The following is a 12,658-nucleotide window of genomic DNA, read 5'->3' on the forward strand; positions in this document are numbered from 1 at the left end:
AGAGTGAAATGTAATTTGAAATAGAGATTGCTGCCACTATCACATGCCACTTTTGCCTCTGGTAAACGGATCTTGCAGGTTTTTATACAGTTTTGAAAACCTGCAGAACCTCTTTGACCAGCGAGAAAGTGAGAAAAATGGGACAAACATGAGCATCTCCAGCTTTTCAGGGGGCCCAAGCAACATGGCCCCTTAAGTATCTGGAGGTGGGAGGCAGCTGAAGCACAGCTGCTGAAGAGTGGAAACAAGTGAGGAATAATAATAATAATAATTTATTATTTATACTCTGCCCATCTGGCTGGGTTTCCCCAGCCACTCTAGGCGGCTTCCAACAAAACACTAAAACACAATAACCTATTAAACATTAAAAGCTTCCCTAAACAGGGCTGCCTTTAGATGTCTTCTAAAAGTTTGGTAGTAATTTTTCTCTTTGACATCTGGTGGGAGGGTGTTCCACAGGGTGGGTGCCACTACCAAGAAGGCCCTCTGCCTGGTTCCCTGTAACTTGGCTTCTCGCAGCGAGGGAACCACCAGAAGGCCCTCGGCGCTGGACCTCAGTGTCCGGGCAGAACGATGGAGGTGGAGACACTCCTTCTGGTATACTGGACCAAGGCAGTTTAGGGCTTTAAAAGTCAGCACCAACACTTTGAATTGTGCTCAGAAACGTACTGGGAGCCAGTGTAGGTCTTTCAAGACTGGTGTTATATGGTCTCGGCGGCCGCTCCCAGTCACCAGTCTAGCTTCTGCATTCTGGATTAGTTGTAGTTTCTGGGTCACCTTCAAAGGTAGCCCCACATAGAACGCATTGCAGTAGTCCAAGTGAGAGATAACCAGAGCATGCACCACTCTGGCCAGACAGTCTGCGGGCAGCTAGGGTCTCAGCCTGCGTACCAGATGGAGCTGATAAACAGCTGCCCTGGACACAGAATTGACCTGCGCCTTCATGGACAGCTGTGAGTCCACAATGTCTCCCAGGCTGTGCACCTGGTCCTTCAGGGGCACAGTTACCCCATTCAGGACCAGGGAGTCCTCCACACCTGTTAATTGAGGAACCGTCCTAGATTCCTTTGTACCACCGTAGAGAACACTGAGATGCTGTTACTGTTGATGCACATTCTCTGTTGATGCAGAGTCTGGAATTGTCACACCTTTAACTAACAGCCCGCCTACCTCTCAATCACCTGAAGTCAAAACTATATCAGGCAATCCTTCTTTTCCCATGCATATGATCATCTAATTATCAGAGCTTGCATAGTTCCATGAACAGTGCTATGCAGGCACTGAAAGCTCCATGCATGGTGCTTTGCAAGCCCCAACAACCAGCTGACCACATGTGCAGGCAAAAAGGAGTGACCTCATATCATTGAGGCATCAGGGGATTAATAGATTGCTCCACTTCCACCTGCAAAAGTTGGCTCACAGGGGTAGGGGAGATAAGGATTTGACCCACCAGCTGGACCCACTTCCCCACTCCTGCCTTAATGGTCTGAGCTGGGGAGAACTGCCAAACTCCCTGCCATTGGACCCCAGGAAAAGAAAAAGTTTGGGTTCTCCATGGGAAGTGACACCATTCTCAAACCATTCTGGCTGTCTTGCCTCCAGACCAGCTTTTATAAGCCCCCACAGCTACCTCTTGTGCAGTTGCCTTTGTTAATAAATAAGTGTTTTGCAAATTTCATTTTTCCTACAAGGCTTTATATATAAAAAAAGGTTTTTAAAGATTGCTGATAAGGGATAGAAAGTGGGAGGGAGATTATTGCAAACGAAAAGGATGTTCCAGTTCCTCGAGGTTTTAAGCTGCATGACAACCAGTTTACACCTCCCTAGGCAATACTATTAACAGGAAGCTAGGGAATGTATATTTGCAGGCAGAGAGGAGCGTGTAATGAGCGTGTAATTACCCTTTGGGTTTTCTGGGTGAAATGTCAACCGGCGGCCCTGGGAGAGGCATATCCTTTGGAAACATGTCCACCCACATCTGCACACGGCCCTTCAGGAAAGAAAACAAAAGAGCACATGCGAATGAGGTGCAAATTCAGTTATGGAATAGCAAGACTTATTATTATTATTATTAAAATGTGTATACCGCCTTTCATCTGCATAGCTGATTCCAGACAACCCTGCATCTACTAATGCAGGCATAGGGAAACTCGACCCTCCAGATGTTTTGGGACTACAACTCCCATCATCCCTAGCTAACAGGACCAGTGTTCAGGGATGATGGGAATTGTAGTCTCAAAACATCTGGAGGGCCAAGTTTGCCTAAGAGCTCAAGCTCTAATGCTTCAACTACTGCTGCATAAGAACACAAGAAGAGCTCTGCTGGATCGAACCCTTCTAGTTCAGCATCCTTTTCTCACAATGGGCAACTTTGATAAAAAAAAAAAGATAAAGGTAAAGGACCCCTAGATGGTTGAGTCCAGTCAAAGGTGACTATAGGGTTGTGGCACTCATCTCACTTTCAGACCGAGGGAGCCGACATTTGTCCACAGACAATTTTCCGGGTCATGTGGCCAGCATGGCTAAACTGCTTCTGGTGCAACGTAACACCATGACGGAAACCAGAGCGCACGGAAATGCCATTTACCTTCCCACTGCAGCGGTACCTATTTATCTACTTGCACTGGTGTGCTTTTGAACTGCTAGGGTGGTAGGACCTGGGACAGAGTAATGGGAGCTCACCCTGTTGCGGGGATTCGAACCGCCAACCTTCTGATTAGCAAGCTCAAGAGGCTCAGTGGTTTAGACCCCTAGGGCAACTTGATACCTATATGGGAAGCTCATAAGCAGGACTTGAGCACAACAAGTGGGGACACCTGTGACTCTCAGCAACTGGGATTCAGAGACATATGGATAACTCCAAATTAAGTATAATCGCCCAACCCGAATGGGCCTGTATGTGACTGAATCCCAGCTGAAGATAGCAATAGCCTGGAACCACCCAGCTTTCCATGATTTCCTTTTTTGCCATTTATCTAGGCTAAAGCATTACCTGCTCCATGCCGGGCTTATCTTTGTGGTATAGGGGCCGCGTCTCAATGTGTTCGGGCACAAGCTTGCATCCAACCCCAGGAATGTCGTTCCAGGAACGCAAAACCTTTAGAGCAAGGTGTTCATAGGATTCCACTGGCTCCTCTGCAAAAGAAAGGAGAGCACAATACGAGCTGTGACATCACGCAAGGCTGGGCCTTGGCAGCAGTGGCGACATCATCTCCTCCTCCTCCTCCTCCCTCCAGCAGCCGCTAAGAGCTGCCCAAGGGAGGAGGCCGGGAGCAGCAGCCATGGAGAGGCAATGATCCCTTGCAGCCGCCACTGCTTGGGACATGCGCTGGCCCATCCTCTTCCCTGAGCTCGGCAGCGGCAGCACAGGAGAAACAGGGACATTCCAGGATCAAATCAGAAGCTGGGATAGCTTTTCAGGGGCGAACAAAGGCGTCGCTATGTAGGGCACATGTGCAGCATCGCTACAAACGACGCATGCACTGCACATAGCATAACGGTTTGCCGGCACCGCTGCTCCAGCGCCATACGGACGGTACCAGGATCCTCTGCATAGAGTGCATGTGCTGCGTCGTTACGTACAGCGCATGCATGTGATGCCGCACATACGCTGTACATAGCAGTTTGCAGCCGCGAACGGAGGATCCTCCACATGCGGCTGCAGCGGCACAATGGCTGCTCGCACCACTGCGTCTGGGCCGGGGTGGCAGGGCAAGCACCCTGCAGGGTGCTTCCTTGTCACCCTTCCAGATGTGGAACCCAGGGCGCACCGCCCCCATGCCCCCCCTTACGACGCCACTGTAGCTTTTGTAATTCCAGGAGCATCCCTGGAAAATTGGGACGCTTGGAGGGTATGTTAATGCAGAGCCAGCTTTGTTAGTGCTTTACGAAAAAACATTTGTGGTTCAGCAGATCACACTGTAAAGACTATTATTCAGCACAGTTACCATTCTCATCTGCCTGGAAGACTGTCTGCCCTGTAAAGACCTTGTCGCCTACTTGTATCTTCCCAGGTTGCATGTAGGGCCCGCTCAGCTTGTTATCTTTGCAGAGCTTGGTCAGGATCTCGGTTGGCTTGGTGGCATCTCGCCAGGCATTATACCCTTCACTGCGAAGGAGAGAAGATGGTTTTGGACGGATGGAGCAGTTTCTAAAAGCCAACATTCCTTTCAGAACAGAGCTCATGAGAACATTTCCTGCCAAGGCACTCTTCAATTTTGATGAGCTCTAGAATACTACCTGGCCATAAGAACGTCTAGTTCCCATTAGAACAGAGACAGAGAACCTTTGTCCAGGCTGTGGACTACATTAGTCTGGTGGTCAGCTGTTTGGGGGGTATGTGTCTTCCAGTTCTGACAGCAGACCATAATACACGGTTAAAATATACCCAGACTCACACACAAAGCATAGAAAGCAGTGCATATATTCAATTCTTAGAAATGCTACTCAAGTTTCACCTTTTGTTTTCTCAATTGACTTTTCTTTTAACACAACATTTGTAATAAAAGCTGTCCAATGCCCTTTATGTGGTTTGACTGTGCGAACGGCAAAAATAACTTTAAGGCTGCATCCAGCTAAGTTCTACTCAAAGCAGATCCATTGAATGAATGAATCAAAGAAACTTTATTTTCATCAGCCATAGCAACAAACGAACATTGTGATATACACAGAACAAAATAAAAAGTCAATAATTTAAAACACAGTTTAAGGTCCTGAATCAGCAGTCAAATAGTGGACCTTAGTCTGATTGCCCCAGCTAAAAACCTTGCAGCCATTGAAAATAATGGACACGATTAACTTAGGTCCATTGGTTTTAGTAGGTCAGCTCTGCAAATAATGCAAATGCACATCTAAACTGCAAAAATGCAACTGCATATGAAATGTTGTATGCAATTTGCATGGGCAAGTTTTTGCACGTTTACAAGGAACACAGATTCGTCTTTCTGCTAAGACATCCCCCACTCACCTTGATCTTCTGCACCTTATCTTTGTGCACACTTTGTACAACACCAAAGCTCTTTTCCTTCTCAGCTGCTCCCTTTTGAACAGCTGGTGGGCAGGAAGGGCTGAACGAAATTCAGCTGCAAGTCAAATCCAGCCCAAGGCCTGGAAGTTCACCATCCCTACATTAGGAGTTTTCTGAAACTTCACAGGCTGTTGATCAATTACAGAGAGCTTGTGTCTGGAAAGAAGCTTACATTTCATATTGGCTCTGCAACCCACAGGTAGCTCGGTGTCTGCTGTAAAAACGGTTTTCCAAATCAATTTTTGTTTCTCCAATGAGGTCATCAGAACCAATCATGTCATGGTCGTAGATCAGGACTGAAAGCAGGGATTCCTTAGGGAAAGTTGCCTGGATTTCAAACGACCTACGGCAGAAATATTGGTAAAATTATGTCATGTTTGCTTTCAGGGAAGTCTCGCTGAAATCAATGGGACTTAATTGGGGGGAAAGTGGCTTAGGAGTGGGATGTTAAAGTTATAGGAACATAGCACAGGTTTGAGAGTTTAACCCAAAAAGGCCATCACAAAAATTAGAAGAAGAAGAAGAGTTTGGATTTGATACCCCACCTTTCACTCCCTTTAAGGAGTCTCAAAGCGGCTAACATTCTCCTTTCCCTTCCTCCCCCACAACAAACACTCTGTGAGGTGAGTGGGGCTGACAGACTTCAGAGAAGTGTGACTAGCCCAAGGTCACCCAGCAGCTGCATGTGGAGGAGCGGAGACGCGAACCCGGTTCCCCAGATTACGAGACTACTGCTCTTAACCACTACACCACACTGGTGGAAAGCTTTTGAAAAATATCCTTGGAATGATTTTTTTTCTGGCCACCCTAGAAAAACAACAACCCCTGAACCAATAGTCTTCTTCTGCAGAATGTACGTCTGTGTTACAGCCAGCTATTAGTTAACTTTTCCCAGTATTGAAATGTGAGACCAACACTTGTTTTCTGTTATAGCTGAAAATGTGACTAAACTAGGCTTCTCCATCTGTTTGGTTTAATCTGGACATCAGTTACGAAATTCACCTTCTTGAATTTTCTTTCTCTACATACATCAAGGCATCTCTATCTACTCCAGCAAGTTCTATGTTATATGGATTTTGTTTTTAATTCAAAGCATTTATATCCCTCTCAAAAACTGGAAATGCTGCCAGAACAGCTTACAGATCAATATCCTCTCCACCCACCTGCAAAAGTTCTTGCCCTCAATCTTACAATCTTAAAATACACATGTAGAACGAGACAGGGAAGAAAGAGAAAAGCAAGCAAACAGGCACCAATTTCCAGATGTTATCAAGTTCTTATAATGATCATCTTGGGTCGAAGCACAGCTAAAAAATAATGATCAAACAAATCCCAAACGGCTGTTTTGGTGGTGTGTGTATGGAATGATGCAACATGGCTGACACATCAGATAGAGAAGGAAATGGAATGGGATCACAAAATGGTAGAGGCATGTCCGTCCCCCCCATCAGTGGAAAAAAGAAACTTATATAAAATAATAATAATAATAATAATAATAATAATAATAATAATAATAATACCCAGCCCATCTGGCTGGGTTTCCCCAGCCACTCTGGGTGGCTTCCGACAGAATATTAAAATACAATAGTCTATTAAACATTAAAAGCTTCCCTAAATATTAGCTACCCCCTAGGTTGCCAACAGAAAAAGTGTTGAATTAAACCCTCTGGAGGCCCCATGGCAATTGAACTCTTGGGAGCCCCATCACAAATTATCTCCTATATGCATTTTTTAAGGTAAAGGTAAAGGACCCCTGGATGGTTAAGTCCAGCCAAAGGCAACTATGGGGTTGCGGCGCTCATCTTGTTTTACAGGCCAAGGGAGCCGGCATTTGTCCACAGACAGCTTTCCGGGTCATGTGGCCAGCATGACTAAGCCACTTCTGGCACAACGGAACACCGAAACAAGAGCAGCGCACGGAAACGCCTTTTACTTCCCGCCGGAGCGGTACCTATTTATCTACTTGCACTTTTTGGCGTGCTTTCGAACTGCTAGGTTGGCAGGAGCAGGGACCGAGCAACAGGAGCTCATCCCGTCACGGGGATTCGAACCACCGACCTTCTGATCGGCAAGCCCAAGAGGCTCAGTGGTTTAGACTACAGCGCCGCCTGCGCCCCACCTATTTTTTATTATACCAGCCGACAATTTTAATAAACCAATTTTATTACATGAAACAAACATTAACAATTATTAAACAAAGTAACATATCATATTATTAAACAAAAAGCTACGGAAGCTTGAGATGGTGATTTTCTTTCAAGATCTAATCAGTATTATTGTGATCTGTTGTCGCAGGGCCCCTAAAAGCTGTGGTGCCTATAGGCCAGTGCCTATGTGGTAATCTGGCACTGGACAGAAATTATTTGCACCTCTCCTGTGTTCTGAAAAGAAAGAAGAGGGGAGGGTGGGTGGCCCAGTCCTAATATCATAATTGGGCATGGCCAATGTAAGAGACACTAAGCCAAGCCAAGAGGGAACTTAGAGCAGGATGATCAAACAGTCTCTCGTAGATTGTGGATTTTTGAGCAGATATTTACAAGAACTTTCATGGGTCCCATAGGAGGTACTGGAAGGTTCTCTGACACCTGAGTTAAAGAAAATGTTTTAAAATACTTTTGTTAAGAAACCAGAAGTCTTTTTATTGTGTATGGTGGGTGAAGAGATATCAAGGGAAGATAAAAGACTGTTCATGTATGCAACAACAGTGGCAAGAATTCTTTTAGCCCAAAAATGGAAACAGCAAGAAGTACCAACAAAAGAAAAGTGGCAGATTAAAATGATGGACTTTGCAGAACTGGCGAAGCTGACAGGAAAAATCCAAAACCAGAATGATCAAGTATTCCCAAAGGACTGGAGTCAATTTATACGATATTTGAAAGATTACTGTAAGCAATTAACATCACCTTGCCAACAAAGGTCCATATAGTTAAAGCTATGGTTTTCCCAGTAGTGATGAATGGAAGTGAGAGCTGGACCATAAAGAAGGCTGATCGCCGAAGAATTGATGCTTTTGAATTATGGTGCTGGAGGAGACTCTTGAGAGTCCCATGGACTGCAAGAAGATCAAACCTCTCCATTCTTAAGGAAATCAGCTCTGAGTGCTCACTGGAAGGACAGATCGTGAAGCTGAGGCTCCAATACTTTGGCCACCTCATGAGAAGAGAAGACTCCCTGGAAAAGACCCTGTTGTTGGGAAAGATGGAGGGCACAAGGAGAAGGGGACGGCAGAGGACGAGATGGCTTGACAGTGTTATCGACGCTATAAGCATGAGTTTGACCAAGCTGCGGGAGGCAGTGGAAGACAGGAGTGCCTGGCGTGCTCTGGTCCATGGGGTCACGAAGAGTCGGACACGACTAAATGACTAAACAACAACAACAAGCAGGGTTGTCTGAAGACTCGTAATGAGAAACTTCCTCCCTTTTTATTTTAACCTAAATTTTAATGTCTTTTTGTAATGAGTGAAACTAGAATTGGAAAACGTATGAAATGCAATGATATAAAGGTTGATTTTGAAAGCCATGAGGGAAAGAAATTGATGGGCTCTAAAGAGCCAGGGAGGTAAAGTGGATGACAATGATGCGATTGTATATTATTAAATGGAAAACTAATTAAAAATTATATAGAAAAAAGGAAGGATCTCTGACACCGTGTTGCTGACCCCCTGAGTAATGCAAGGAATAATACCGCAGCTTATTAATATCAGCTAACAGACTGACAGTTTTCTGCATTAGCCATTAGCATGCGGACTGAATACATGGATATGCTGAAATAACCAACATTTCTCCAGTGTACAAATATCCTTGGTTTCCTATTGCCTATTAAATGGCCAAAGCAACTCCTAGATTGGATTAAAAATTGTATCCTGATTGAAATGCGATGCAATTCTAATGCAAACCTGGCCTAAACATTTTAGTTATACGATAGTCGCAGCAGACTTGGCTTACATCCTTGGTTACGATGGTGGTCAAGGTCATCAATGCTATTGCATGAGAAGAGCTGAAGCAACAAAAAACTAATTTGGGGAAACGCCGGATGAACTTGAAAGCCAAATAATTTGCAATTAGACAATGTGACACATTGTCAAGAATTTAACCAGTAATTTACAAAGCATCTAAAGAGACATGCATCAATGTTTAACAAATGCACTTTGTACTAAATAACCGGGGGAGAAATTGTCTGCAGCTAATTCATGACATCCGGAACATCACACAATTCAAAATAAACTCACCTTCCAAAAATTGGGTTCAGCTGCTTCGGAATATAATTGTCTCTGTCTTTAATTTCTGTTTTTCCCAACCTAAGCACAATATAAGGATCTGATTTGCCATCTGGATCAGCTGGACTAAGATTAAATGCCTACAATAAGAGAAAAAATTATTAATACATCCCAAACTATATAACCAATTTAGAGTAAAAACAAAACAAAACCAAGTGACTCAATTAATCATTTCAGTTTTCTGAATTAATTTAGTTAAATCTTTCTCCATTGATCCTATTTCCCCCTAAGAAGACCAAGCCATTCTATGTTGATTAAGGTAAAGGTAAAGGTACCCCTGCCCGGTCCAGTCGTGACCGACTCTGGGGTTGCGTGCTCATCTCACTTAAGAGTGGCGAGCCAGCACCAGCGCAGCACACGGAAACGCCGTTTACTTCCCGCTATAAAGCGGTACCTATTTATCTACTTGCACTTAGGGGTGCTTTCGAACTGCTAGGTGGGCAGGAGCTGGGACCGAACGATGGGAGCTCACCCCGCCGCAGGGATTCGAACCGCCGAACATACGATCGGCAAGTCCTAGGCACTGAGGTTTTACCCACAGCGCCAACCACGTCCTATGTTGATTATAGATTATTAAAAAAACAATGACTGGTAGATAGAGTATTACGCTGAAGATTCTTAATACTGTTTGTAGACTATACTGTGTTTTGAAGAATTGTTATGTGAATCCTGAAATACTGTTCCAGGGCAGGGGTAGTGGTGCCAATTTGTGTTTATACTTAGAATAATAGACTTGTAGAATTGGAAGGGACCACAAGTGTCATTTTCTAGCCCAACCAGTGCTGGATTTACATATAAGCTAAACAAGCTATAGCTTAGGGCCCCACTCTCTTGGGGGCTCCCAAAAAATTTAAAGGGAAAAAAACCTGGATGTACATTTCCAAAATATAAGATAAAAAATAAATAAAATAAAACCTACATACAGCAACAGTGGCAAATGGATTTAGATACCTATTAGGTCCATAAATTACCATACAGCATATATTAAACACAAAAAAACAGTGACAATTTGTTGTTGACAAAGGACAGCTGGACATATAAAGGGCCCCATTACCTTCAGTAGCTTAGGGCCTTGTCAAACCTCAATCCGGCCATGAGCCCAACCCCTTGCAATGTGGGCATCTCCCAACCCTGAGACTAAGAGTCTCATGCTCTACAGACTGAGCTGTGCTTAATTCATACTAATTTTTTTGTAATACAGTCATACCTCGGGTTACAGACACTTCAGGTTGTGTTTTTTCGGGTTACGGACTGCTGAAACCCAGAAGTACCGGAACAGGTTCCTTCTGGGTTTTGGCGGTCACGCATGCACAGAAATGATAAATTGCGCTTTGCGCATGCCCAGAAGCACCAAATTGCAACCCGCGTGTGCACATACATGGGTTGCGAATGCTGCGGGTTGCGAATGTGCCTCCCGCCCAGATCACGTTCGCAACCCGAGCGTCCACTGTAGTTTTATAGGGAAGTAAAATCAACAAAATGGACGCGGGTGGCGCTGTGGGTAAAAGCCTCAGCACCTAGGGCTTGCCGATCGAAAGGTCGGCGGTTCGAATCCCCGCGGCGGGATGCGCTCCCGTTGTTCGGTCCCAGCGCCTGCCAACCTAGCAGTTCAAAAGCACTCCCGGGTGCAAGTAGATAAATAGGGACCGCTTACTAGCGGGAAGGTAAACAGCGTTTCCGTGTGCGGCTCTGGCTCGCCAGATGCAGCTTGTCACGCTGGCCACGTGACCCGGAAGTGTCTCCAGACAGCGCTGGCCCCTGGCCTCTTGAGTGAGATGGGCACACAACCCTAGAGTCTGTCAAGACTGGCCCGTACGGGCAGGGGTACCTTTACCTTTTTTAACATCAACAAATAATCCCAGACGATGCACTGCACTGACCAAGGCTCCAGCCTACTTGCCATTCTGGCAGGTAGCTAGAGTCTGGCCAATGCAGCGCTTGGCTTCATTGAGCGTGTCATGGCTTGACCCCGCCCCTGTCAGGTGCTGCCTGTTGTTCACCCCCTGCTGGGCTTCAGGGTCCAAGGCTTTGGCCCCAGACTCCGCACCTAACAGAAGCATCAGTTATACTTACTGCGACAACGTATACTCTGATGAGAACTTTCACTGAGTGGTTGGGAGGGATGCCCTGCAAGATTCTCGGCTGGCCTCCGTCTCCTGAGCAGCCATCTTCTGGACTTTTGTAGATGCAGAAACAGCCCTGTTAATACACAGCATGGATATAGATCGTTCCTAGTGCCAAACCGAAATCAGCAGATGCAGACATAATGTCATGCTTGCAGTGGTTTTTTGTTTACAAATGCATTCAACACTTATCTAAAAAAAAAAAAAAAAAAGATTACATGCTATTACAGTGATACCTTGGTTCTCAAATGCCTTGGTACTCAAACAACTTGGAACCCAAACACTGCAAACCTGGAAGTAAGTGTTCCTGTTTGCGAACTTTTTTCAGAAGCCAAACGTGCTCCATTTTGAGTGTTACGCTTCCGTTTTGAGTGCCACAGTTCTGTTTTGAGTGTTACACTGAGGTCCGCCTGTTTTCGTTGTTTATTTTGTGTTTTGGTTTTTGCGGCTCTTTGTTTGTTTTTGTGACTGTGTGGAACCCAGCTCAGCTCCTGATTGATTGTGTGACTGAAGTACATTGTTTTTTGCTTTCGTTTTATGGATCAATGGTCTCGTTAGATAGTAAAATTCATGTTCAATTGCTGTTTTAGGGGCTGTTTTTAGAAGTCTGGAACGGATTAATCCGTTTTGCATTACTTTCTATGGGAAAGCGCGCCTTGGTTTTGGAACAGACTTCCAGAATGGATGAAGTTCGAGAACCAAGGTAGCACTGTACTCCCAAGAGTTTTTGGGAGACTCCTATTCCTCTCTCAGAACTACCATTTCCAGACTTCCCTGAGAGGAGGGATGGGTGGTTAAACACCTGTGGTAGTTGTGGCTCTGTGAGGGAAACAGGGTTTGTTTAACATCTCTAAGCACCCTTAACAAACTAAAGCTCCCAGGATTCTTTGGGTAGTAAGCTATGACTATTTAAAGTGGCATAATGGTGTTTTAAATGTATTGTGTGAATGTGGCCTGAATACATTGCCACAGCTTGGTTCTTTTGGCGTTGACAGATTAAGGTGTAATAAGAATCTTAATTTTTAACATTTCAATTAAGTGATCTGAAGACAACAGCCCGAGGGTTGTTCTGAAATTGGGAATAACTCTATTTTCATGAGTTAATTGAATTTATGATAGAGGTACTGAAAGCTTGTCCTCTTTTTAGATTTAGGACAGGGAATCCCTGTGGTTTTTCAATCAATGAAGAATCACAGGTTCTGCCAAAAAAAAAGTGTGTTTAGTTTGGTTAA

General features: G+C 44.8%; 1 protein-coding gene across 2 annotated transcripts in view; it reads right to left on the reverse strand.

Annotated features, from left to right (window-relative positions):
- The window catches only part of FER1L6 (fer-1 like family member 6), a 122,082-nt gene that overhangs the window by 11,405 nt on the left and 98,019 nt on the right, over window positions 1-12,658 (reverse strand). For both annotated transcript variants that reach the window (XM_028736194.2, XM_028736193.2), the window contains exons 31-36: window positions 11,377-11,502; window positions 9,256-9,383; window positions 5,199-5,369; window positions 3,948-4,108; window positions 2,993-3,135; window positions 1,902-1,990 (exon numbers count right to left, since the gene is read on the reverse strand). In XM_028736194.2, the coding sequence (XP_028592027.2) occupies window positions 1,902-1,990; window positions 2,993-3,135; window positions 3,948-4,108; window positions 5,199-5,369; window positions 9,256-9,383; window positions 11,377-11,502 (818 nt within the window). The remainder of the gene's footprint in view (window positions 1-1,901; window positions 1,991-2,992; window positions 3,136-3,947; window positions 4,109-5,198; window positions 5,370-9,255; window positions 9,384-11,376; window positions 11,503-12,658) is intronic.

The sequence above is a fragment of the Podarcis muralis genome, chromosome 8 (genome assembly GCF_964188315.1).
Source record: "Podarcis muralis chromosome 8, rPodMur119.hap1.1, whole genome shotgun sequence".
In the NCBI taxonomy this organism is placed as follows: domain Eukaryota; kingdom Metazoa; phylum Chordata; class Lepidosauria; order Squamata; family Lacertidae; genus Podarcis; species Podarcis muralis.